We start from the raw sequence: 25,346 nt of genomic DNA, 5'->3' as shown, positions 1-25,346 counted from the left end.
TGCTGCCTCCACTAAGTAGTTATCTCTGTTCCTGGAGACTCCAATGCTGCCTCCACCAAGTAGTTATCTGTGACCTGGAGACTTCAATGCTGCCTCTAGTAAGTAGTTATCTGTGTTCCTGGAGACTTAAATGCTGCCTCCAGTAAGTAGTTATCTGTGACCTGGAGACTTCAATGCTGCCTCTAGTAAGTAGTTATCTCTGTTCCTTGAGACTTCAATGCTGTCTCTAATAAGTAGTTATCTGTGACCTGGAGACTTCAATGCTGCCTCTAGTTAAGTATTATCTGTTCCTGGAGACTTCAATGCTGCCTCCACTAGTAGTTATCTGTGACCTGGAGACTTCAATGCTGCCTCCCCAGTAAGGTAGTTATCTATGTTCCTGGGGACTCCATGTTACCCTCCACTAAGTAGTTATCTGTGTTCCTGGAGACTTCATGCTGCCTCTAAGGAGTAGTAGTCTCTGTTTCCTGGATACTTCAATGCTGCCTCCAGTAAGTATTATCTGTGACCTGGACTCAATGCTGCCTAATAGTTAAGTAGTTAATGTGTTCCTGGCCGACCTTCAATGCCTGCCCTTTAGTAAGTAGTTATATCTGTTCCTCGAGACTTCAATGCTGCCTCCAGTAAGTAGTGATCTACATTGATGGAGACTTCAATGCTGCCTCCAGTAAGTAGTTATCTCTGTTCCTGGAGACTTCAACGCTGGCTCCAGTAAGTAGTTATCCATATCCCTAGAGACTTCAATGGATACTTCAATGCTGCCTTCAGTAAGTAGTTATCCATATCCCTAGAGACTTCCTGGATACTTCAATGCTGCCTCCAGTAAGTAGTTATCTGTGACCTGGAGACTTCAATGCTGCCTCCAGTAAGTAGTTATCTATGTTCCTGGGGACTCCAATGTTACCTCCACTAAGTAGTTATCTGTGTTCCTGGATACTTCAATGCTGCCTCCACTAAGTAGTTATGTGTTCCTGGAGACTTCAATGCTGCCTCTTAGTAAGTAGTTATATCTGTTCCTCGAGACTTCAATGCTGCCTCCAGTAAGTAGTGATCTACATTGATGGAGACTTCAATGCTGCCTCCAGTAAGTAGTTATCTCTGTTCCTGGAGACTTCAACGCTGGCTCCAGTAAGTAGTTATCCATATCCCTAGAGACTTCAATGCTGCCTTCAGTAAGTAGTGATCTACATTGATGGAGGCTTCAATGCGGCCTCCAGTAAGTAGCTATCCGTATTTCTGTAGACTTCAATGGTGCCTCCAGTAAGTAGTTATCTACATTCGTGTAGACTTTAATTTTTCTCTCTAGTAAGGTGTTATCCATATTCCTTGAGAATGGGCCACAATTAAAGCCTGAAAGTACTTAAGTTTTAGTAAAATACTATATTAATACTCACAAGTAAACAATTTATACTTAGTAATCTTGTGGGTTTCTTTTTTCAATGTAAGGAATTTTACAAGAATGGAAATTTGAAAAAAAAAAAAAAAAAAAAAAAAGGACATAGCTTCAATCAGTCTGTATTTCTTGAGTCCTATTAACAAAGGCTAATATGAAATTATGGTTGTGAAAAAACTGAACATGACAATTGTGTATTACTACATAGTTTTTAGATAGGTGCCATAAATTCTTTTATGAAACCAGCCGATTTTAATAAAGAAAACTCATAATTATATAATTACAAAAAGCTTGGGTGTTTTACTTTTTAGCAATGATTATGACCAAGGACCAGCTCAAATGAGGGGAGAAATTTAGCCATTCAAGTTAAATGTAAAGAAATAAAATCAAAACCTGACGAATACTGAAAGCAAAAGCAATTCAATCCAGCTCTTATTTCTATGTATCTACCCATTTAAGGTGCATCTGGTTGCAAGGTCAAATTGCTAACTTATATTCAGTATTAAAAGTGAAATACCTTACAAAGCACTTAATTACATTACACAGGATAATTCCATTGTAATTCCATTATCAAGTGGGTCTTTAACAACCGATGAATTCTGGAACTACCACCATAGTTATCATGAACTCATATGAACCTCACTATTATGCGAATGATCATCATGGAGTTTACTTTCATAAAAATGAAAATACAATTGATGATTTCTTCTTGATGTTTTGTTAGGTCACATGTGGAGGGAAATTTTGAATATTGAACGAGATATCACTAATATCGCTGTGTCGCCGTCCATAAAGAGACAGTAATATTGTGAGGGTATGAAATTGACACTAAATAATGATCTCCCAGGAACAAAAGTATGATCCCGGCAAACGCCTGCAGCAGCCACACCTGAATGGAACAAAGGTTGACGATTATGGTTAGTAAGGACTGAATATGATTTTCACCATTGCTATTTTTATTATTCTGTTATTATACGATTTTCTATATATTTAACACTTAATTCACTAGTAATGTAAACTATTATTCTTATATCATTAATATCATTAACACATTGCCTACTGTAGTGATTAGAAAATATGAGCCTTGGCATCCAATAGCTCGACCATTCACATCCATCGTTACAAGACAAACAGGCTTCATTGCTGTGTTACCAGACCATTTTCATGAAACATAAGGGGATGGGGGTAAAGGAACACTTTAAGGCAACTGTATGTAGTATATACGCTCATAATGGTCCAGTTAGAGAGTTAATAAAGAGGAATGAAGTGATCTTGGGACAGCTTATATAAACTTTCTGAAAAACCATCAATGTTATTATAGATATGCAAAGAATGAAAGTTAAACTTGCCGCGCAACTGCTGTCCAAAAGTAGCTACTTATAAATCTTTTGATCACTTCGACAACCAAGGATATTTGAAGAGAAGGGCTGGAAAATTACAAGCCATTTCATTCGGCTTGTTGATAGATAGTTTGATTTGTTTTATTCTCAACTGCCAACCGATAGAAAATCATAAAGAAATGCTTGCGTGACTAAACCTGTAAATGCAAGACAAAATCTTTCAAGACATGAATAGAACCGCTAAAGAAATGAAAGTGAAGAAAAGTACAATACTCTATCCTTTGTCTAACTTGCTGAAAATGGCAAAATAAAAACTTGGCATGACGTATACTCTAAATTACAGACTAAATCAGGTTGGGTTGGGGCACCTTTTTGGTTGCAAAAGTCAAATGGGAGCGTACGATCAGCACCCATCTCCAGTTGCATTTAAACATCGTCTCAGAGGCCACCTTTTAGGAAAAGACAGCTCACTTGTAAGCTCAAAGAGCAGCGTTTAAAGCTGCAACAGTGAACATGTAACATCCGCCTCATTTTCCCACGTCCCTGACAAGCAAGACGCATCATTCGAAGACGAAGGAAATTCCCTTCAGAAAGAACCCAGTATATCACCAATTTTATTTTGCTTACCAGTATTTAATAGGGATGATCAAAGTGATGACTTCAAAGACCAGGAAGTTGAAGAACAAACATAGGAAGATGCCATATGTTGGCGGGTTCATTGCTCGCAAGTTTCCACAACTGGAACATTTAGGAGCAAAAATAACAAAGGAAGATGACACAAAGATTGGTGCCATAAGCTTTAGTGAAGGGAAACTAATGAAACCTGGTGTTTCTTGATCGTTTGAGATGTATGGATAGGATGTTCGATTCTCACCATGGGAGGAAAATGTTTTAACAGCCTTAAAAGGAGCGATAATTAAATTAGCGGATATAATTAGCAGTTACATCCAAATAACTTCAGAAGTCGAAATATTTTGCTCCATGCCATACAGTTTTTAGAATTCGAAATTTGAACACACACATTAGTAGTTCCAGAAAAGCGGTGCATATATTGAAAAAGTTAGCGACATAGCTATATTTGTGCAAAATGTGATTTTATGGAATCTGTTAAATGTGTAATTTAGACATATATTTATATTATTGTTTAGAATGTTCTATAGAACTCGCTCATGATTATTTAAAATATTAAGATATAGTTTTCATTCTGACGATTATTTTCCTCCTAATAACGGATAAAAAGAAGAAAGCAAAGGTAGGTTTTCTATAATTTCAATGATATTTAGCAAAAATGTTCTAATGATCTCTTATGATTATTCTTCTTAACATAGTAGTATTTAGAAAAATAAAAAAAGAAAGTAAAGGCAGGATTGCTATAGGTTAAGGGGCCTGACTGCGGTTATTGTGACGTCACGCACCTAGCGTTTAATGCTGTGCCCCAGTTGAAGCTGCGCATCACAAGACCTTATATTCTCTAGACCTTTGCATCAACTAGACCCACTCGGCACACTGAGCACTGGCTCAATTAAGACTTTTTTTTCCTTTTTTTCCTTTTTTCTGTATTGCATTTGATTGTTTTCATGTTTTATCATTACGTTCAATTTATTGTGAAATAAAATTTTATTTTTTATGTGAATTGGTACCGCTTTTACGTACATATTATAGTAAAGATTTTACTGCCTCTTCTTCTCTCCTCAACAATACCACGATGCACGATAACTTAAAATCATTCATTCATTATTCCTAAAAAATATAAACGCTACCTCCCTCTACCTCAAGTTAGCTGTGTATCACCGCAATGACGAATGATTTTGTTAATCATTTGTGCTAAATTTTACTGTGAAAAGCTTTGTTCTTTCTTTTACTATTTTGTTAATATTGTTCAGCTAGACCGTCTCACTCAGCGTTAAATTTATTGAGAAATTAACTTTTTATTTGAATTGTTATTGCTTTTAATACATACAGTAACATTTTAACTCTCTCTTCCCCTCTCCTCAACATATCAATGCTCCCTCGTTCAGTCTCAAGTCAGCTGGGCGTGACGTCACCGTGGTTACGTACAATTTTATACATCTTTTATGCTAAATGTTATATTGAAAGCTAAATTTTATATTAAATGCTTTATACTTTAATGTATTTTGTCGAATATTGTTATCATTAAACTATATATTAAATATGAAAAAATAAATTAATACAGTTTAACTTGTAAGAAGACCCAGTAGGCCGTCGAAAACAAGTATAAACTAGATAATCAATCTGTTCGAAGTACGAGCATTTGTTCGGCAAACGATACAAAATTTTCTCGAAAATTTTGTTCGAAAAACGGAAAGTTCGACATATGAAACGTTCGACAAACGAGGTACCACTGTATTTTCTGTGCATATGGTTCTAGAAACATACCACTTTCACTGTCCACATTGTTGGGGTTTTAATTGGTGTGCCACCTACTTCTTATTGTTCAGGTTTGTTGCTCAACCATTTTGCTTGAGAAGTCATTGTTTATGAGTTTACAGTAATAATAATATTAAGGTTTGAAATTTGTTTGAACACTAACAAGAGTGGTAAATCCCACAGTCCACATGCTCACAAAATGACAGTGATAAACAGTAAATTTTATGCAATACAGGAAATTTAATGAAAACACAGTGATAACCAGTAAATTTTATGCAATACAGGAAATGACATAGCCTGATATAGTACTCTCTAAACTATATAAATAATAAAAGTATTTACATTATCAATCATGATAGTAGACATAGTAACTCTCAAAAATACTTTTCAAATGAACATACATCTAATACTTTACAGAAAAATTCATATACAGCATCAGTACTGTAAGCTATTTAACCGGAAACAATTGCACACTTATTTATGGTATTGGTCTTTCTTACCCTCCTCACTATCTAACAACGCTTGTTTTTGAAGAGCAGACTGTACGAGCCCCATTTCAAATTTCTCTTTTGAGTAATTATAACGACAATAAGTCCTGAAAATATAAAAATTTCACAACAATTAGGAAGAAAAATTTTTATTTAAAAAATTTTTTCCACACAAATCCAATAATTGTACTTGTAATTAGCCCATTTTGTGGTCACAAGATCATCCAAGACACTTCAATTCCTCTTCTAAAAAAAGAAAATGTCAGTCAGCTAATAGTACTGCACACATGGGCAAATCCCCTTAGTCGGATAACTGTGAATCGCATTATATGTACATCACATCGTCTATGAGCTGCTATAAATTAATAGGGCTGGAGGAGCTAGAAAGATTACATTGAAGGATTTTTGTTTTTCAAAAAATGACATTTTTTATAGTGTAATCGCTTTCTAATGGTCTATCCAGATCTCCATGGTGACCAGACTAATGTCAAAGAATTCTCTTTTAACTGGTCTTGTGGCCAGGTTTTGTGTCATAATGATAAACATTATAACACATGATAGAGTATAAATGGACATAGGATATGAGGGCACTTTCTCTTATCCACACCAAATGCTTAGAGTACCCAGTTTACCTACGTCAAAAACCGTAAGAAGTGGCTTTAACTGCATACGCACCCATCATATTGTTTGCATACAACCAAAATCTGACCAATCCACCATTCCTTTTTTTGGTCAATAAAGAAACCAGAACTCCAAAGATTTTGCTCTTTAATTTCATTACAAAGGATCAGGGAAACACCCTAAGTAGAAAGCTAAGCACATAAAAAATAAGTTCCAGTTGAGAGTGTTTTAGTATGATTGTAGAACAATAATTTTGTGTGTGAAAAGCCAGAAATTGGCTTTTTACGATTTATGATAAATTAGACTAGCTTGAGAATTTCATTCTTCTCTTATTAATTTCATTACAGAGGTCCATGGAAACATATAAGTTGAAAGCTAAGTATAATTTTAAGTTCCAGTTAAATATTTTTTTAATTTAGACTGTGGAACAATGATTTTATTGTGCATGAAAAGCAGTAAACTGGATTTTTTCGCCCACACACATCAGCGCTTACGATTTAGGGTTGTTAGCTCCGAGAACTTTGTTCTTCATTCATTGATTTCATTACCAAAGTTCATTGACAACCAAATTGAAAGCAAAGAGCATAATGTTAAGTTCAAGTTTAAAATTTTCTAGTTTAGACTTTGGAACACTGACTTTATTGTGTGCGAATGTTGAGAACACGAATAAGGGGGCCCACTGTATATTCTCAACCCTTAATGGACAGATTGCTTCTCGTAAGTAGTAATAACAGGTTTGGGGGTGGACGGATTGATGCTTGGACTAAGGAACCATATCACAGATGGATCTTCACTACTTCAGAGATAAGAACACCAGGATACGAGTTACATTACTGATCTGGTTACTTGGATGAAAAGGTAGGTTAGCTAGGAATCAAAACTAACCCAATCCCAAACTCTTGAATAGGAAAAATCTTTTTGCAGAATCAAGAAGCAAAAGAACATCTGGGAATTTGAAGAGTATGACCAAAAAAATACACAAGCTCAGACCAGCTGCCCTAGGTCTAGGCTAGGATAAGATGGTAGGGGAAGGTTCACACTAACTCACCCATTGTAGGCTATGCTAGGCTAGCCTAAGAACAATTCCACTTAGGCTTGCTATGCAAGAATTTGACCACTTAGGCTAAGCTAAGATAGAAAGGAAAGTTTGAACTAACTAAACTATGCTACGCTAGGCCAAGACCCCAACTAGTACTTGCAAGGTTGAAAACTCAACTACTTAGGCTAGGAAGATAGTTAAGGCAGATTCGAACTAGCCAGGCTAGGCTAAGAACTCAACGACTTACGTCAGGCTACGATGAATGAAAAAGCAGGTTCGACTACCTAGGGTAGGTCAGGTTAAGATCTCAACCACTTGCTAAGCTAAGAATTCAACCATTTAAGCTATAGGTTATGGTAGCTTTGAACTAGTTAGGCTAGGATAAGAACTCAACTACTCACTAGGCAAAGATCTCAACCTCTTTTGCTTAGTTAAGGTAGCTTAGAACTAGTTACACTACATTAAGAACTCAACCACTTGCTGGGCTAAGAACCCAATCACTTAGGCTAGGCCGAGATGGTTAAGTCATGTTTGACTAGCTTAGGCTAGGCCAGGCTAAGAACTCAACTACTTGCTAGGTTACGAACTCAATTATCTAGGCTAGGCTAAATCAGAAAGGCCAGCAGTTCCTTACCTTCCATTGGCTTGAAGCCTTCTTGGTCTAGCCTCAAGTACCTAACCAGAGAGTACGTCTGAATCCCAATGAAGGCCAGATGGCTTGATTGAATGAATCCATAGACTGCCATTTGCACATACATTCCAAATTACCATTGGGTAGGTCGTCACCTCTTACACCAGAAGAACTATGCTCTCGAATTATGGAATACTATCCTGAATTCACCTTGAAAAGGAAGACACTGGAACACAGCCGTGCAACAAACCATGTACGTGGATATGCGATGAACCACATGCATGAATATGGGATGAATCATATATACGGATGTGGGATGAATCACACACCTGGATGTGAAATGAATCACATACATGGACATGCAATGGGTCAAGTACATGGTCATGCGATTAACCACATATCTGGACGATGACAGACAATGGTCGTGTGATGTAGAACGATATACGATTGAACATCAGGGAGAAGACCCCCCTTGCTTAGAAGTTTCTCAAACCTTTACACTAGAAGAAGCGCAAAGAAAGTAGGACCTCGATCACGTACACAGTCGTATTATGTACAACGATCAAAGTGAGAACATCAAGGAGAAGACCAACCACCCTTGTCTAGAAGTCTCTCAACCTGACTCTGGAAGATGAATGGCTAGAGTAGGACCTTCATCACGTACACGGACATACGATGAATCACAAACACACCCGTGATATGTAGAATGATCCAAGTAAGAACATCAAGGAGATCACTCTCTGCCTGGAAGTCTCAAACTCTGACTCTGGAAGACCAACAGCAAGAGTACGATCTCCATCACACACACGGCCATGTTTACCTTCGCCCCCTAAATTGGAGCCATCTCATCATGCGACGAACTCGAACAGGCTGAGCAAACGAAGAACCACCCTGAGAGCTTTGATGTGAGGGAAGATCAACACAGACTGGAACACGTTCATGTACTTGAAGGGGAGAGTCAAGTCCATGCTGGGAAGATGATGAAACACCTCTCTCACTCTCAGAAGACGCCACAAGTCCCAAATCCTCCAACGTCCAACTCAAGAACGAGGGGGCGGGGGAGGGAGTAAAAGGCAATGGAGGCCTTGCCCTACGATGCCTCCTGCTTGGAACCCTGGGATACCTCCTACTAAACACAGAGTCCAGCCAATCAACAAACTATTGAAAGAACACCTCTGATGAGTTGACAACCAACTGCAATGACGTCATAGATGAGGCTGAGAGTGACGTCACGGCAACAGGCAGTGGGAGAGACGTCACCGAAACGGACGTCACAGGCAAAGAAGTACTGAGTGACGTCATGGCATTTGGACTGGTAGCCCAAGGCGAAGGTCTCAGTGATGGTAAAAAGGTCTTCTTTCATCTCCTCCAGCAACCAGAGGGCCTCCCCAGGACACGTACACATGAAGAATAGCAAGGAATTTACCAAGAAAATCCATCGCCGAAGGAAGTGGAAGAGAGATCATCCCTCACTTGAATGCAGCCTTCAAGCTATGCAGTCAAAAAAAGCAATGACGTCACAGGCCCATTCGTGACGTCACACAGCAGATTATTCTTACAGAGAGAGAGAAAAAACATTGTGTAGTGCAGAAAAACATTAAAACAAAACCGTATTACAATTTATTTCATGTGACAAAAGAGTACCAAGATCAACATCATAGGGAGACGGTATCTGCACATCAGAAAAGCCGTCTGTAAGGTTAATAGTATCTCCACATGACGACAGTTTTGTCGGCAAGCCAGAAGGAGCTCCGATGACAGCAAGGAACACACTGCTGACAGTACTGACTGGGTTCCAAACCCCTCTCTTCACAGCACTGGCAAGCATACCAAATTAGTGAAGTGGCATCTCTGTCAGTGAAGCGAAACCGAGGGGCTCCCAAGTTCTGAGCGGAACACTACTTTTGTGAGACAGAAACCATGATACACAAAGTAACAATTGAGAAGTTTTCATATAATTCCTAAGTTATTAAGACTAGTCAGGGAATGCTGTTAAAGCAGAGCCTTTGTATTGCCACAGGGTACTCTTAAGAGTGAATAAAGGAATAGAAAACTGTAACGTAGAAAAAATAATACAGTATGAGAAACTATCCCAGATTCTATGTTGTAAAGAATATGAATAAATGACAGTTGGATATGGTTATGAAGATGATGAATCTACTGGGCCAGGCCCCTCATTCAAAGCAAGGACCAATTGTCCCACTGATACCTTGGTACCCTGAGATTACAGATCAAAAAAGTTGTTTGGCACCACTTGCCTGCCATTAAAACTCAAAATCACGGTTAAATTAAATTGAAAATACGAAGAAGTTGAAAAAGTTATCATACTGACAAGCACCTAACTTATAAGGCAACCTAGAGGTTGCATCAACATTCTGAGCTCAAAGACCTACATCAGCATGGCTCTGGTAGCCCTTGCTTGCAAAAACTGATAGATTTTTCTGACACCACAGGTACAGGAGGAAGTCAGCAAAACAAGAAAAGTGGGAGTTCAGTGATTAACCCTCTTACGCCTAAGCCCTAAAAACCAAAACGTCTCCCGTATGCCGAGGCGGGTTTGGAGTGAGCGCGGAAGCGGAAAAAATAAATTTTTCAAAAAATCACAGCGCACTTAGTTTTCAAGATTAAGAATTCATTTTTGGCTCCTTTTTTTTCCATTGCCTGAAGTTTAGTATGCAACCATCAGAAATGAAGAGAATATCATTATCATATATAAATAATGCGATATATGGTAGCTACAAAAAAAAAATTCATACATAATTGTATTCAAATCGAGTTGTGCGAAAAACGGTTAGCTAACGAGTTACTTTTTTTTCGTTGTATTGTACACTAAATTGCAATCATTTTGATATATAACACATTGTAAAACGATCAAAGCAACAAAGAAAAAATATTATCACAAAATGATGTATGAATTCGTAACGCGCGGACGTAAAAAAATGTTTTTTTCAAAAATTCACCATAAATCTAAATATTGTTCTAGAGACTTCCAATTTGCTTCAAAATGAAGAAAAATGATTGAATATTACGATACTGTAAGAGTTTTAGCTTAGAATTGCAGTTTTCAACCATTTCGGACGAGTTAAAGTTGACCAAATGTCAAAATTTTTATATATATTTTTTTATATGCAAATATTGCAAAAATGAGAAAAACTACAACCTTCAAATATTTTTGTTTGTATTCTTCATGAATTTGCGCACATTTTTATATATGAAACTCTATAAAACACCTAATATGAAAAGGAGCAAATATTAGGAGAATGCGACATACGCATTTCGGAGATTTGCGGCCGCGAATCGGCGGAGTGAAGGTAAATATATTTTTCAAAAATTCACCATAAATCTAAATATTATGGTAGACACTTCAAATTTGTTTCAAGATGAAGATAAATGACTGTATATTAATAGATTGTAAGAGTTTTAGCTTACAATTGTGTTATTCGACTATTTCGGTAGAGTCAAAGTTGACCGAACGTGGTTTTTTTCTATTTATCGTGATTTATATGCAAATATTTCAAAAAAGAGAAAAGCTACAACCTTCAATAATTTTTTGTTGTATTCTAAATTAAATTGCGCACATTTTCATATATAAAACTTTATGTAATGGCTAATTTTAAATGGTGCAAACATTTCGACAATTGCACGAAAAAATGTCTGATTTTTTTCGGAAGAGTTACCGCACGGACGTAAGAAAAATGTTTTTTTTTCATAAATTCACCATAAATCGAAATATTGTGCTAGAGACTTCCAATTCGTTGCAAAATGAAGGTAAATGATTGAATATTCTAGTAGTAAATGACTGAATATTACTAGAATATAAGAGTTTTAGCTTACAATTGTGTTTTTTGACCATTTCGGTAGAGTCAAAGTTGACCGAAGGTTGAAATTTTTGCACTTATCGTTATTTATATGAAAATATTTTAAAGCTGATAAAAGCTACAACCATTGGTTGTTTTTAGTTGTATTGTGCATGAAATTGCGCACATTTCCATACATAAAACTTTATGTAACGGCAAATTTAAAATGGTGCAAACATTAGGACAATCGCACGAAAAAATTTATCGGAAGAGTTACCGCGCGGACGTAAGGAAAAAGTTTTTTCATAAATTCACCATAAATCGAAATATTGTGCTAGAGACATCCAATTTGTTGCAAAATGAAGGCAAATGATTGAATATTACTAGAATATAAGAGTTTTAGCTTACAATTGCGTTTTATGACCATTTCGGTAGAGTCAAATTTGACCGAAGGTTGACATTTTGGCACTTATCATTATTTATATGTAAAACTGATAAAAGCTACAATCATGAGTATTTTTTTGTTGTGTTCTACATGAAATTGCGCACATTTTGATATATAATACTCCATGTAACGGATAATTTAAAATGGTGCAAAAATGATGTCAAAGTGACAAAATAATTTCCGAGATGTGTCACAGATACTTTTTAGTGCGATAAGAAAGAAATTCGCACTTGTGCGCCTGCGTAACGATTGTAAACAAAACAACGCCTTGATCCGTGAACTCCCAGCATCCCCCAAGGCGCGTGATTCAAAAGTTTTCGGCTGGTAGGCCTACAAGTATTTTTCCACGAATTTGAAAAAAAACTTTTTTGAGTTGACGTATAATATTTCCAATCGGCATACGGGAGACATTTTGACTCGACGTTTAATACGTTCAATCGGCGTAAGAGGGTTAATAACCCTCTCACTACACCAATCACAGAATCTACTCCAAAGAGATGGTATAATTCAGTGGTCAGGGTATGGCAGAACTAGGCAATTGCCGCAATATTTGAGAAACACCCCATCCTCTCAGACCTAACTTAATTACGTATCTCCAAATATCAAAACATAGTAAACATCAAGAATGTTGTGGAACTCCTGCAATGCATCTGCCTAAGGAAGTTTCTTCAACCTAACAAGAACCTTTTGCCTCCAGTAAGCAACAGAAGAGCTATGAACCACTGCAGTATAGCAGGTTAATCAGCATCAGCATCTTGCACTTTTATGTCCTTAATACTTGTAAATAATTTAACTTGCTTATTTCGTTAATTATATGTTGTAGATGATACAGTTGTTGTTTTCTGTTCTTACCTTGATTAGTCAAAACTGAATATTATATTCAAAATTATCTTATCATGTATATATATTGGAATTCCTAAGCTGTTTTCTCATTGTTGTGATGCCATTGCTAGTACATATTTGCCTCTTGATGTTACTGGTCTGTTTTACAATGCTACTGGTTCACAACCTTTGAGGAGATTCTTTATTTCTCAAGGGTGTAATTTTTTCAAAGACCATTACATTCCATTACTTATAAAAACCTGCCTAACCACCTTGTTGAAGAATTTAAGAGCCGTATTCCAGCTTACGCTGAAAGAAATTCTTTATGTAAAGGACCATGGGTTTGTATAGTACTGTATGGAAACAAACCTAGTTTCAAAATACACCCTATAGTAGAAAAAACACACACTGAATAAAATATCATGATAAAAGAACATTACAACAATAGATCTACCATCTGCTTCTCTCAATATTCCACGCATAATGAACCTTTCAATTATCATACTTTTTCATCCACATTTGTATGCATATTAGTTATTGCTGTACACTTAGAATCATTTCTGTTTAAAATATCTACATCCTCACTTCTTCAGTACACATATCCCTTTCCTACTATCAAATCCCTCAAGGCATTACTGTAAACTATGAATGGACTGGATATAAAAATGCAAGATTTTCTAAAAATAAATATGTTATACATCAAGATGTTGTGTGTATATAGTATTAATACAGCATGAAAAACATGAATCAATGTACTCACCAGTATCCAAGAGTAACTACACAATACACCCCCACACCAACATGTGACGCTTGTCTTGTTTTTGATGTAAGCATGAAGTATGCAAGGCCTGACCCAATCCCTGATGAAATGCTATATAGGAATGTGTTTCGAAAGCAGGGAATTTTGGACAAGTCACGTCCAAGGACGCTCTGCAAACATAAAACATACTACTCAAGTGTTCTTATTCCATAGTTACAACTAAAAAAATGAATTAAGGCAATGAGATCATAAAGCATTAGTAACAGTCTAAGTATCACAATTAATAGTCAAATTAATTAGAGATATGCCAATCCTAAAGGTAGTGCAGAAATTTAATTCTATATGATATCTAAGATGTATCTGATGAAAATGTAACAACTCCTGTTCTTCAGACATACAAATTAAATCAATTTAATATTCCATAAGTACAAATCACTTATTTGGCTTATGCTAAAACAAGAAGCACAGCACCAACTCCTAGGTCATATGTACTTATATGTCATTTGTTGCCTCTTTAAGCTGATCAAACATGATTTATAACAAAAGTCTGATAGTCTCAATAAAGATGTACCACCTAGACCCTCATATATATCTTAGTCACCTACTCCACTTTTCAAGTAAACCATAGATAAAAGGGTTAGTGGGGCTGTGCAGAGGCCTGTTCCTGTGATAAATGGATTTGTCTGAGGAAACTTTTATAATAAGAAAACAAAAAATCTCTCTGAGTACCAAGTAAACACTGCAAACTGTTTTTATATATGTGAGCTCCCTTTCCAGACATGTGCAACGGGTGAAAAAGAAGCTAACTCATCAACTGCACATCTAAGCTCTGATGTCTTTCTATCAGCAGAAAAATGGTCATATCAAGTGTTGTCTGACAAATCTCTTGGTCTGGGGTAAGAAAAATTACCCAGTAAAGTGATAGCTATGTGCCAATAAATTCAATTTTTAGTTTTTAACAAATTTTGCATTTGCACTCAAATCTATAACTACATACTTTAAAGACTTTTTGAGTAGCTATTTTAGTGGAAGGAGGCTTGCTGCTATTCTGGCATTGATCCTAAAGGAATAGGAGCTTGCCCTTTGGATGATTGGGTCTGGACATACATGACTTCCTGGGGACTAACAAAGGACTAAATAAATAGCAAACCAAAACACATACATACTCTTCTGCAGCACAGAAGCAGGGACTCAATCTGATATCCTGTGCAAAAAGTTACCAAGTGCAGTCATTTGATGTCTGGCTTAAAGAGAGAACCTCATCTATTTTGCAGTGTCTGCAGGAATCAACTTCTCTATTGCAGAAAATGGTGAAGAGAAATATGTTCCTACCTAAAATTGGTTTTGTCTCCATCTATCCTTGCCATGAGGACTCAACTCAAACACATCCTGCTGGAGCAGGAATGATTCCAGTGGACAGGAGATGATTTTGGCAAAGAAAAATTCATTCTGGAAACCAAAAAGGACCTTACAAGACTGTAGTATCTCAATAAGTCTACAGTGTCATTTTCATAGAAGCAGTGCTCGCCTGACAAGCTGATCTTGTAATAGCAAAAATATAACATAACAAAACCCTACTAAAAATGCAAGAACAATGTTTGTGGAAAAATGAGTGGAAATTTAACAAATGCACAATAATGAGTGAAATAGTAAAATCATAAATCTGAAAACAACCAGTAACATTAAGTAAGTAGATAGAATATTTATACCTAGAAATAGTATCAAAGGAACCTATTTCACGGAGCGACACAGGCTGAGCCAAGAAATAAGAAAATCTAATGAACAAAATCCTCTCAATTTTTCGCAGCAACACAATCAATAAGCTGGATGCTTAATATTACGTAACCTAATGTTAAAAAGAAATTAAACTTTTCATGAAATCACACAATGAAACTTACAGCAACCCTGTAAAACATTAATAAAGATTACACAACAATGCAACAATGAGTGACAAATCAATAAGGGGAGAAAGAAAAAGCAGTCAACAGAATTTTGACCATTAAAAAGAAATAACATAAGAAAATCACACAAATGAAACTTACCAGCAAACCCTGCAAAAACATTAATAAAGATTACACAACAATGCAACAATGAGTGACAAATCAATAAGGGGAGAAAGAAAAGCAGTCCGATTTTGACCCAAGATAGAAATACATAATGAACTAAGACAAGAATTTACCATACAACACCTTAGAGGAAATTAAATAAAACTTCATAAATAAATATTATACAATAAACTAAAAGAAAAAGTATACGTCACTTAGCAGAAATGATGTCACTAAACTGCAACCACCACACTGCCAAGCTAGCACTTCTTGCTACTTAAACACTTTAAAAGCATGAAAAAATAATTATGTATCATAAACTCATTGCAAAAAAATTTAAAAATCTCAATTTTTGAAAGTAAATTGTATTTTTCCTAACTATACAAATTTGAGGTCCTTTACATAAGGAATTACTTTCAGCATAGGCTGGAATACGGCCATTAAATTCTTGAACAAGGTGGTTAGGCAGTAACTAGTACCGTGTGGCAGGCGGGTAGGCCCGCTTGCCCCTGTGTATACATTCCACTTTGCCTTTCGGCCCAGGTTTCAGAATAAGGTGTGGCATGAGGTGAGCATTAATGTAAAGGACCTCAGGTTTGTATAGTTGGGAAAAATACAATTTACTTTCAAAAATTGTGATTTGTTCCTATATGATATACAAACCCTCAGTCCTTTACATAAGGAAGACTCACCAATTGGTGGGAGTAATATGAGTGAGCCTCTAGAACTGACTGGAGTTCTACACACCTAGGCTATTCCTCCTGGTCGTAAGAGCGAGGAGGAGTGCCCTGCCTCTGACAACTTGATCGGAGTATAGGAACTGCATGCTCAAGAGTCAGACCTCTGGACCTTTTCAAAATGAGCGAGGAATCATAACTCATCCAAAAAAGGGCTGGGAAGAATATTTAGTGTCGGAGGCATTAATGCAAAGTTCTGGGAAGGGTTTGCATTATTGCCAGTCTCCTTCCTCCCCTTGCTAGAGGAAGGAGTGGGACTGCACTGGAGACATGTTCAAACCTCTCGGTGCTATCCATCCTGAACAGATTGATGTATGTTCAGTAAGATCCTAAGATTGAACCAAAAACATAGTCTCTTGGGTTTGAACTCTGAGGAATAGACTCCATAGAATTCCTCTTATTTCCTTGTTAATACCAGTATAACCAGTAAGTAGAAGGAAAAAAAGAGAGGAGGATTGACTGTTCTTGCCCGCTCTTCTCTGAACTTGCGATGTTCTCACTCTGTTATATGAAGCATTCATTTCCTACAACCGTTTCATTCATGCGAACGCGAGCGAAAGTTGACCGGAGTTAAATGCAGTAAAAGACGGTGAGAACTTGCCATGTCTTGCTACGCATCTATCTTCTCCGTGATCGAACCTCATGAAGAGGACTACACAGAGGACCTCCTCCCATCTCCTTCAAATGCCTTGTCCTGAGGAACAGCAACATCGATCTTGGCAAATGAAGAATAGCCATTCTTGGCTTTCACTAGTGGGTCCAAGCCACCAACGCGGCTCAGTCCCTTCTCTTGCCCAGCAGCACTATCATGATGGAGAGAAGACCACCTATCACTGACTGTGGATGTACGACCCCCCTTGGGGGTTGTACACTCGGAGAGACCCGTACATGAGCATACCCGATACAGCCCTGGTTCCATGAGCAGCGCCCTTAGAACCAGAGACAGGAGAACACACCTGGGTTTGAACTCCTGGGGCTCACGAGGCACTATATTTTGGGGATAGCATCCAGGTTCCTGCTCCGGAAGGAGCAGGTGAAAGAAATACCCAATTGCTTCCTCCCCAGAGGAAGGATGCAGGCCCTTAGAAGTCTCGAGGCGAGACTTCTTAAGGGGCAGAGAATACTTTCCTCTTCTTAGGACATGGACCCCTTTGAAGAGGGAGGTTAAAAGGCATCAGATGACGAAGATGAAAGACGACGACCCCGTGAAAACTCGCTGCAACATGGGAAGGGAGGGTACTACGTCAAGGCAAGGAACCGCACCAATCAAGAGCAGAGTTCATTTGTTAGAGCCGAGCGGCAGAGCTGTCTGGTTGAGCCGAATTGAATGAGCTGAGCAGATCACCACTACATAATTATGAGTGGTAATCATCAATAAAGAACCATCACGTCTTCCCAATTAACTGTTCTCCTTTGAGGCCAAAACCCCGAGACGAAGAATAAAGAGGAATTATGTGTCTGCTGTTCTACGTGTTCAGACCCTACGGTCCAATACATGAGGACGGTACTTGACCATTCACCTAGGTGTTGCTTACAGTTCCACACTCTGCATAACTCCAAACCAGACTCAGAAGCAACTCATCTGTACTGGTAAAGGGTCGTCTCCCTAACCAAGCACTCGTAATAGTGAGCGCTCGGCGACCGTTACAATTCGTAAGAATTTCCACTCTAGGTGAGAAAGCATAATGGTACTCATCAATATAATGAAGCCAAGCACTCAGCAAGCACCAGCAAAACCTAGGGATCCAGGCGCTCGGTGAGACTCCCAATTATTGTAATACTTATCGGGAATGCCTGTTGCCCGAGTGTTTGGATATCACAGAAAACTAAATCACTCTGTGAACGCCAGAAATTCCAAGGAATTTAATGGCTTAGTGAGACTCCCAATTTTTGTAATAACAGTTATTCCGAGGATGTCTGTCTCACCTGTTTGGAAATTATAGAAAACAATAACACTCTCAGACTGCCAGAAATTCCAAGGAATTCAAGCACTCAAGTGAAATTCCTGGGTATTGTAGTAACAATTGTCAGGAATTCTCGTCCCGCCTGAGTGTTTGCAGATCGTAGACCAAAACACTGGGAGAGTGCTAGAAATTCCAAAGAATTTAAGCTCTTGGCAAGACCCCAAATTTCATCATCCCGTAGAAATTGAGAATAGTTAGAACCTGCGAATAGTTGGGACCCCTATAAAAATGCTTAAAACCTCCTATTTTGCTAGTTAAAACTCAAGAAAAATCCCTAAAAATGTTTATACCTGGTTTTTTTAATAGTTTTATCACAAAAAGTGCATTTTATGATGAAATTGATAAAAAAGAACAGGAATTTGTGGATATTTCTCATAGAAAAATACTGCGAATAGGCAAATTTTCTGCGAATAATGGGGGAAATGTTCCAGACAGAAATCCGTGAATGCGCGAGCCCACGAATCTGGAGAACGCGAATATGGGGGGGTCCAACAGCATGCTACAAGTCACAGGTACAATTCCAAGGTTAGGATTATCAATATGAAGACATGTCCAACCATCTAATGCTGTAATCAACTATCACCACTGTTAGCCTGTAAAAGAAAAAAAAATATCCTTTTAAAAAAATAAGGATACTCCTCTCACATCCAAGGGCACTGTCCTCCAAAATGAGAGGAGTTCCCTCAAACATCAACACCACATGCCCCCTCTTCTATCTTCGTCCAATGGCTAGCAAAAGGATGAAGGAGAAGAGGAAATACCAGAAGAAACAAAGGACAAACCTCCGAAGTTCCCCTCAGTAATTTCCAAAGCATAAGCATAAATTTCAGATGAATACGTCTCATCCTAACGTTAAAGGGCAAAAATATGTAATAAGGGTGTTGGCACACCCTTGCCACTGACCCTTAACACAAAGCAGAAAGGCAGCTAGTAAGGCTATCACAAAAAGTGGGTTTGCATATTAATTATTAAAGTCAATTAACTATTAATATTAAACACAATATATACATATTCATTCAACATCACAAATTAAAGATCCCACCGGGAAAACTGTAATTAATGGCTGGTCAGCAAGAGCTCATAAACATGTGTCTTCATCAGAAGACAGCAAAAGCAAAGTGGAGTGTTTACATCCAGGCAGGTGGGCCTGCCTACCTACCAGACGGCAGTTATTGCCTAACCACCTTGTTCAAGAATTTAACGGACGTATTCCAGCCTAAACTGAAAGTAATTCCTTATGTAAAGGACCGAGGGTTCGTATATTGTGTAGGAACAATTATGGTGTTATGGGAGTTCCATTTGACAACATCCTAGAGAGAGAGAGAGAGAGAGAGAGAGAGAGAGAGAGAGAGAGAGAGAGAGAGAGAGAGAGAGAGAGAGAGAGAGAGAGAGAGAGAGAGAGAGAGAGAGAGAGAGAGCGTCATTGGTGGATGGATGGTTAACAATTGAATTGGCTGTTAGTGAGTTCTGGGTTGTCTGCTAGTGCAGTTGGTGTTGGTTGTTGGGAGTTTTGAGGCAGTCTTTGGTCAGTCTTGGTTTAGAGCCTGTGAAAGTCAGTAGTGTCGGCAGCAGTCTATTAAAGGCATTGAAAGTCAGTTAAGTTTTGTGTTTTATTGATTTGTTGTTTAGTTGTTGTTAAGTTGATATTGTTTGCTTTAGAGTTGTTGTACCTGTGCTATTGGATTTGTTGTGCTTGTGAATTCCTGTTGGGTTATATGTGAGTTATTAGTTGTTGTGGTTGAGGGTTGTTGTTGTTTTTGGGGAGCTGTTGTGGTTTCTTGGTGTGGTTGTGAGTTGTTGAGGATTGTTGGTGAGCTGTTGTGATTCCTTAGTGTTGTTAGTGGGTGCGTGTGTTGCCTTTATGTGTTGTATTTTTGTGTTAGTGATTGTTTGTGCAGTTGTCTTTTGTTGTGGTTGTATTCCTTGGTTGTTGTGTTTTTGTTGCTGAGTTGTGGGGCTGTGGTTCATGGTTGTTGTCTTTGTTGTTGGTGGTGTCTCAGTGACCTAGACCAGCGGACAGCACAGCATAGCCCGGAGTATCTGGAGTTGGGTGAGTACATGTGTTTGTGTGTTTTTTTTTTTTTTTTTTGTTCTGTGTGTAGGTAGGTCAATTTTCCTGAGTGTATTCCGTAGTGTAAAGAGGAAAGTGTGACTGAAGGTGAGTTTGGTAGCTGGATTGATTAAGTTTATGTGGGGGGGATTTGCCTGCTTGTTTTTAAGCTTGTAATCCCGCCACATTGTTTTTTAGCGCCCGAACAGGGGCTGCTGGTGCATCAGCTGCAGGACGATTGGGGTAGTGAGCTGTGTGATTGGTAGAGAAAGTGAGCACGGAAGGGTTGAAGGAGATGGAGAGGCTGAAGGAGGAGTTGCGGTTGATGAGGGAAGCTAAGGAAAGATTGGAAGTGGAGAATGAGAAGTTAAGGGTAGAGTGTGAGGAGCTGAAGAGCAAGTCAGAGGAAATAAGAGGAATGCTAAAGAGTGCGAAAGTGGAAATGAAAGAAGAGGTGAAAGAAGAGGTGAAAGGAGAGGAAGAGAGAATGGTTGAGAAAATGGACAAAAAATTCGGAGTAATGATGAATGCAGTGCAGGAGATGATGAAGGGATTCATGGGAGAGGGAGCAGTAGGAGGTAGGCCTACTGGGTCTTGTGATGGGCCAAGAGTGGTAAAGAAAGTGGAAGAGCGAGTGGATGAGAGTACGAGTGATGAAGGTGATTTAGTTGTGATAATTAAAGGAAAGAAGGGGAAGACACAAGATAAGGATAAACCTGAGGACAACAATAAGAAGGGAGCTGAGGAAAAGAAGAAGACTAAGGGAGAGAAGGTTAGTAAGGGTGAAGGACAGGATGAGACTAGGACTGAATACATTGGGGAAAGGGCTGGGAGTGATTTGGATAGCAGTGGGTGGAAACAGGTGGGTAGAAAGAAGGGTAAGAAGAGTGCAGTCAAGAGTATGGACGTGAGTGGATTCGTTGTATTCGGAAGAGGGAAAGAAGGGTCAGAATGGAAGTAACGAAAGTGAGAGTGAGAGTGAGCAGGAAGTACGAAAGGCCATGTATATGAGAGGTACCCTGATGTGCACAATACAAGGAATATGATAGTAGGGACATAGAGGACTTTTTTAAAGAATATGAGAAGTATTGTGAGGCTAAGTATGGGGATAACACAAGAGTCTGGGCAAGAGAGTTAGGTAGCTTTTTGATGGGATTTTTGTTGAGTATGTATGGGCTAATGATGAGCGTAGGGAATGTGCCGTATGAGTGTGAAAGCCAGGATTGTAGAACAGGTAAAGAGGATAAAGAGTAGCGTTAGATATAGGAGAAAGCAAGATTTTGAAGAGGCAAGAATGAATGTTGGTGAGTCGTTGTCAGTGTATGTCTGTAGGCTAGAAATATTAGCTAGGAAAAAGTTTGGGGACGAAGGGATAAATGAGTGTAAAGAGTTAGTGCGAAAGTTGTTGGCGACTGTACCAGAGAGCGTATACGAGTTGTAAATCTGAAAGATAAGGAGAAAATGCGATGGACAAATGAAAGGTTGACGTGGAACGACATTTTAGAAATAGTAGAGGATTACGAGCTAGATAGGTGCATGAAAGTGAGTGGAAGTGTTAGTGTTAGGACTGAAGTAGCTGAGGTTATACCAGAGTTTAAAAGCTATAGGGAGGCAGTTTTGGAAGGGCTGAGGCGAATGGCAGAGCAAGTGGTTAGTAGGAGTGTTAGAGCAAGTAATGTGAGTGTAGTTAGCCCTAAAAGAGATAAGAGATAGGAGTGTGTGTGTCGGAAGAGTAGGGTCAGTTAGTTGTGAGCGAGAGCAGCAGTGTTACAGATGTGGTAAGCCAGGACACAGGAAGAATGAATGTCGGTGGGGATTAGGAGCATGTTACAGGTGTGGACAGGTAGGGTACATAGCTAGTGGATGTCCGGGTACCCACATGAACGTAGTTTGCGGCAACTGCGGGAAGAACAGGCATTATGCTAAGATGTGTAAGGAGCCGCGTGCAAAGTGTGTTGAATGTGGAATGGAAGGTCATGTGGCGAGTGTGTGTAGGCAAAAAGAGGATGAGTCAGGCTGGGAATTTGGGAAACTAAGTGAAAAGGGGATTCAGTTGGGTGGGTCCTCTAGTATGCGACATTATGTTTGGGAGAATGCGATGAGTAAGTGGTGAGGGTGAATAAATGTGAGCCGAGCATCAGTGAGCAAATGGGTCTGGAAGATTGGCAGTTGGTGTTGGTTGAGTATGGAAGAAAACAGAAGGTAAGGAAAGGGAATGAAAGGGAGAAACGTGAGTTGCATGATAGAGGGGTTAGTGTTAGGGTAAAAAATGGTGGATAAGGCGTGTAATACGGATGACTTTGAAGGGAGGAATGATACTTGTAGTGTGTGTGAGTTTGAGTTGTCATGGTTTAGTGAGCTTTTTGGCAGGAAGGGAATCAGGTGGTAAGGACGTGGTTGGCAATGTGAATGAGTCTCTTCATGAGTTTGGCAGGAGTGTAAATGAGGTTAGTGAACTGGTGGCAGAGTTTCGAGAGATATTAGGACAAGAGTTAGAAGGGGTAGATGAGATAGTGAATGGGATTTAGGAGGATGGTAGTGAGGGAGATGGTAGTGTGAGTCTAACTGGAAGTCGTCTGGGAGAAGTGAATGGCAGTGTAACTGTGTGCGTGTATGAAGGCCCTCAAACAAGATCCAGGGGGCCTGCGTCCGAGCATCTGTGGGTGTTACGAGTGTAAGGAGACGTTGTCAAATGTAACAAGGGAGGAAATATCGAGGAGTTATGGGAGTTCCATTTGACAACATCTTTGAGAGAGAGAGAGAGAGAGAGAGAGAGAGAGAGAGAGAGAGAGAGAGAGAGAGAGAGAGAGAGAGAGAGAGAGAGAGCGTAATTGGTGGATGGATGGTTAACGATTGAATTGGCTGTTGGTGAGTTCTGGGTTGTCTGCTAGTGCAGTTGGTGTTGGTTGTTGGGAGTTTTGAGGCAGTCTTTGGTCAGTCTTGGTTTAGAGCCTGTGAAAGTCAGTAGTGTCGGCAGCAGTCTATTAAAGGCATTGAAAGTCAGTTAAGTTTTGTGTTTTATTGATTTGTTGTTTAGTTGATATTGTTTGCTTTAGAATTGTTGTACCTGTGCTGTTGGATTTGTTGTGCTTGTGAGTTCCTGTTGGGTTATATGTGAGTTATTAGTTGTTGTGGTTGAGGGTTGTTGTTGAGGATTGTTGGTGAGCTGTTGTGATTCCTTGGTGTTGTTAGTGGGTGCGTGTGTTGCCTTTTTGTGTTGTTGTATTTTTGTGTTAGTGATTGTTTGTGCAGTTGTCTTTTGTTGTGGTTGTATTCCTTGGTAGTTGTGTTGTTGTTGTTGAGTTGTGGGGTTGTGGTTCATGGTTGTTGTCTTTGTTGTTGGTGGTGTCTCAGTGACCTAGACCAGTGGACAGCACCGCATAGCCCGGAGTATCTGGAGTTGGGTGAGTACATGTGTTTTGGGTTTTTTATTTCTGTGTGTAGGTAGGTCAATTGTTCTGCATGTATTCCATAGTGTAAAGAGGAAAGTGTGACTGAAGGTGAGTTTGGTAGCTGGATTGATTAAGTTTATGTGGGGGGGATTTGCCTGCTTGTTTAAAAGCTTGTGATCCCGCCACACAATCACAGAGCAAATGGAGACCTGATTATCAAACTAAAGTAGAAAACAACAGTACCAAAGAAAAGGATATAAATAAGGAAAGAAAGGAAATTAAAAAAAAAAAACTGAAAATAACTCGGTGGTCCTTAATCAGTGGGAGTTCTTAACCAGTAAAAAGACAGAGTGATTCAGTTACCTACTGGAGACTTATGGAGCTGTATAATCATCCACTATCCAACATGTGCCACCTGATTTTCTTCTATTTTGTAGGTAAATTGATGTGTAGAATAGGGCACTCACATGAAATGTGAATAGCCCACATTAAAGTAACAGATTTGTGATAAAACGAGCCTAATACATACTATACATTAGCAATAACACTATGGTACTTACGGTACTTTTTACTTCTTCCATTATCTGGCTCAGCTTTCTTTCCAGACTTCAGTCCTTCCTATTACAGCATAAGTACATATATGAAGTGGCTAACCCCTCCTTCCCTTACACTGCCAATATTTTGGAAGTATGCTGCTGCTATCAATGTATCTGCCTGTGAAAGTGATCCTTGTACACTTACTTTCTCCTAATCTTCCTCATCCTAAAACAGGAGTATTACAATAAATATTTACCAATAAAGGTATAAATAACCTAAGCATAGTAGTAATTCATAACCATTATCTGATGATGTCCACTGATTATGCTCACTTTAGTAAGATGATACAGAAGAGATAAACACCTACATTTTATTCAAGCGACAGTATAATGCTACCTGAAGATCTGCTACTTCACAATGGCCTTTATGTAAATATTATGTTTAACCATGCCTACAAATATGAGATGAATGGTTGGTTTAGAGACAGGCATGCAAGATACATCCCATACGCTAAAACAATAATTAAGCTTCAAAATATTGAATCATCTTACCACAGTTGGCTATTAACAACCAGCTCTTATATAAGCATTTTTTTATCTTAACACAGTCTGCTAATAAGAACCTGCTCTTATACATATATGCATCTTTTTTATCTTAATTACTACATTTTTTATAAAAAAAAAAAAACATGAAAAAAATAATGCTAACTGTCTTTTTCTGAAGCATACAAACCAGAGCTTTTCATATTAGAGTATCTGTCATTCAACTGGCACCCCGTTAACTGGTGGTTATATGGGGTGAGAGGAGAAATACAACCCCAATTCACCTTACTTCATATGTCACTTTTTCTTTTGGTCACAGGGACAATGCAGAGTGGTCGGGGTAAGATTACGATAA

General features: G+C 38.6%; 1 protein-coding gene across 1 annotated transcript in view; it reads right to left on the bottom strand.

The window, feature by feature from the left end:
• Positions 1-5,379: 5,379 nt before the first annotated feature.
• Positions 5,380-25,346, bottom strand: part of LOC135211206 (cytochrome c oxidase assembly protein COX20, mitochondrial-like) — a 54,854-nt gene continuing 34,887 nt past the window's right edge. The window contains exons 2-4 of the mRNA XM_064244437.1: positions 24,473-24,674; positions 13,725-13,894; positions 5,380-5,716 (exon numbers count right to left, since the gene is read on the bottom strand). Of these exons, the coding sequence (XP_064100507.1) occupies positions 5,596-5,716; positions 13,725-13,894; positions 24,473-24,493 (312 nt within the window). The 5' untranslated portion in view covers positions 24,494-24,674 and the 3' untranslated portion in view covers positions 5,380-5,595. The remainder of the gene's footprint in view (positions 5,717-13,724; positions 13,895-24,472; positions 24,675-25,346) is intronic.

The sequence above is a fragment of the Macrobrachium nipponense genome, chromosome 4, assembly GCF_015104395.2.
Source record: "Macrobrachium nipponense isolate FS-2020 chromosome 4, ASM1510439v2, whole genome shotgun sequence".
NCBI classification, from domain to species: Eukaryota; Metazoa; Arthropoda; class Malacostraca; order Decapoda; family Palaemonidae; genus Macrobrachium; species Macrobrachium nipponense.
Note: the sequence above shows the minus strand (reverse complement) of the source record. Positions and strands in the feature narration are given on the sequence as shown.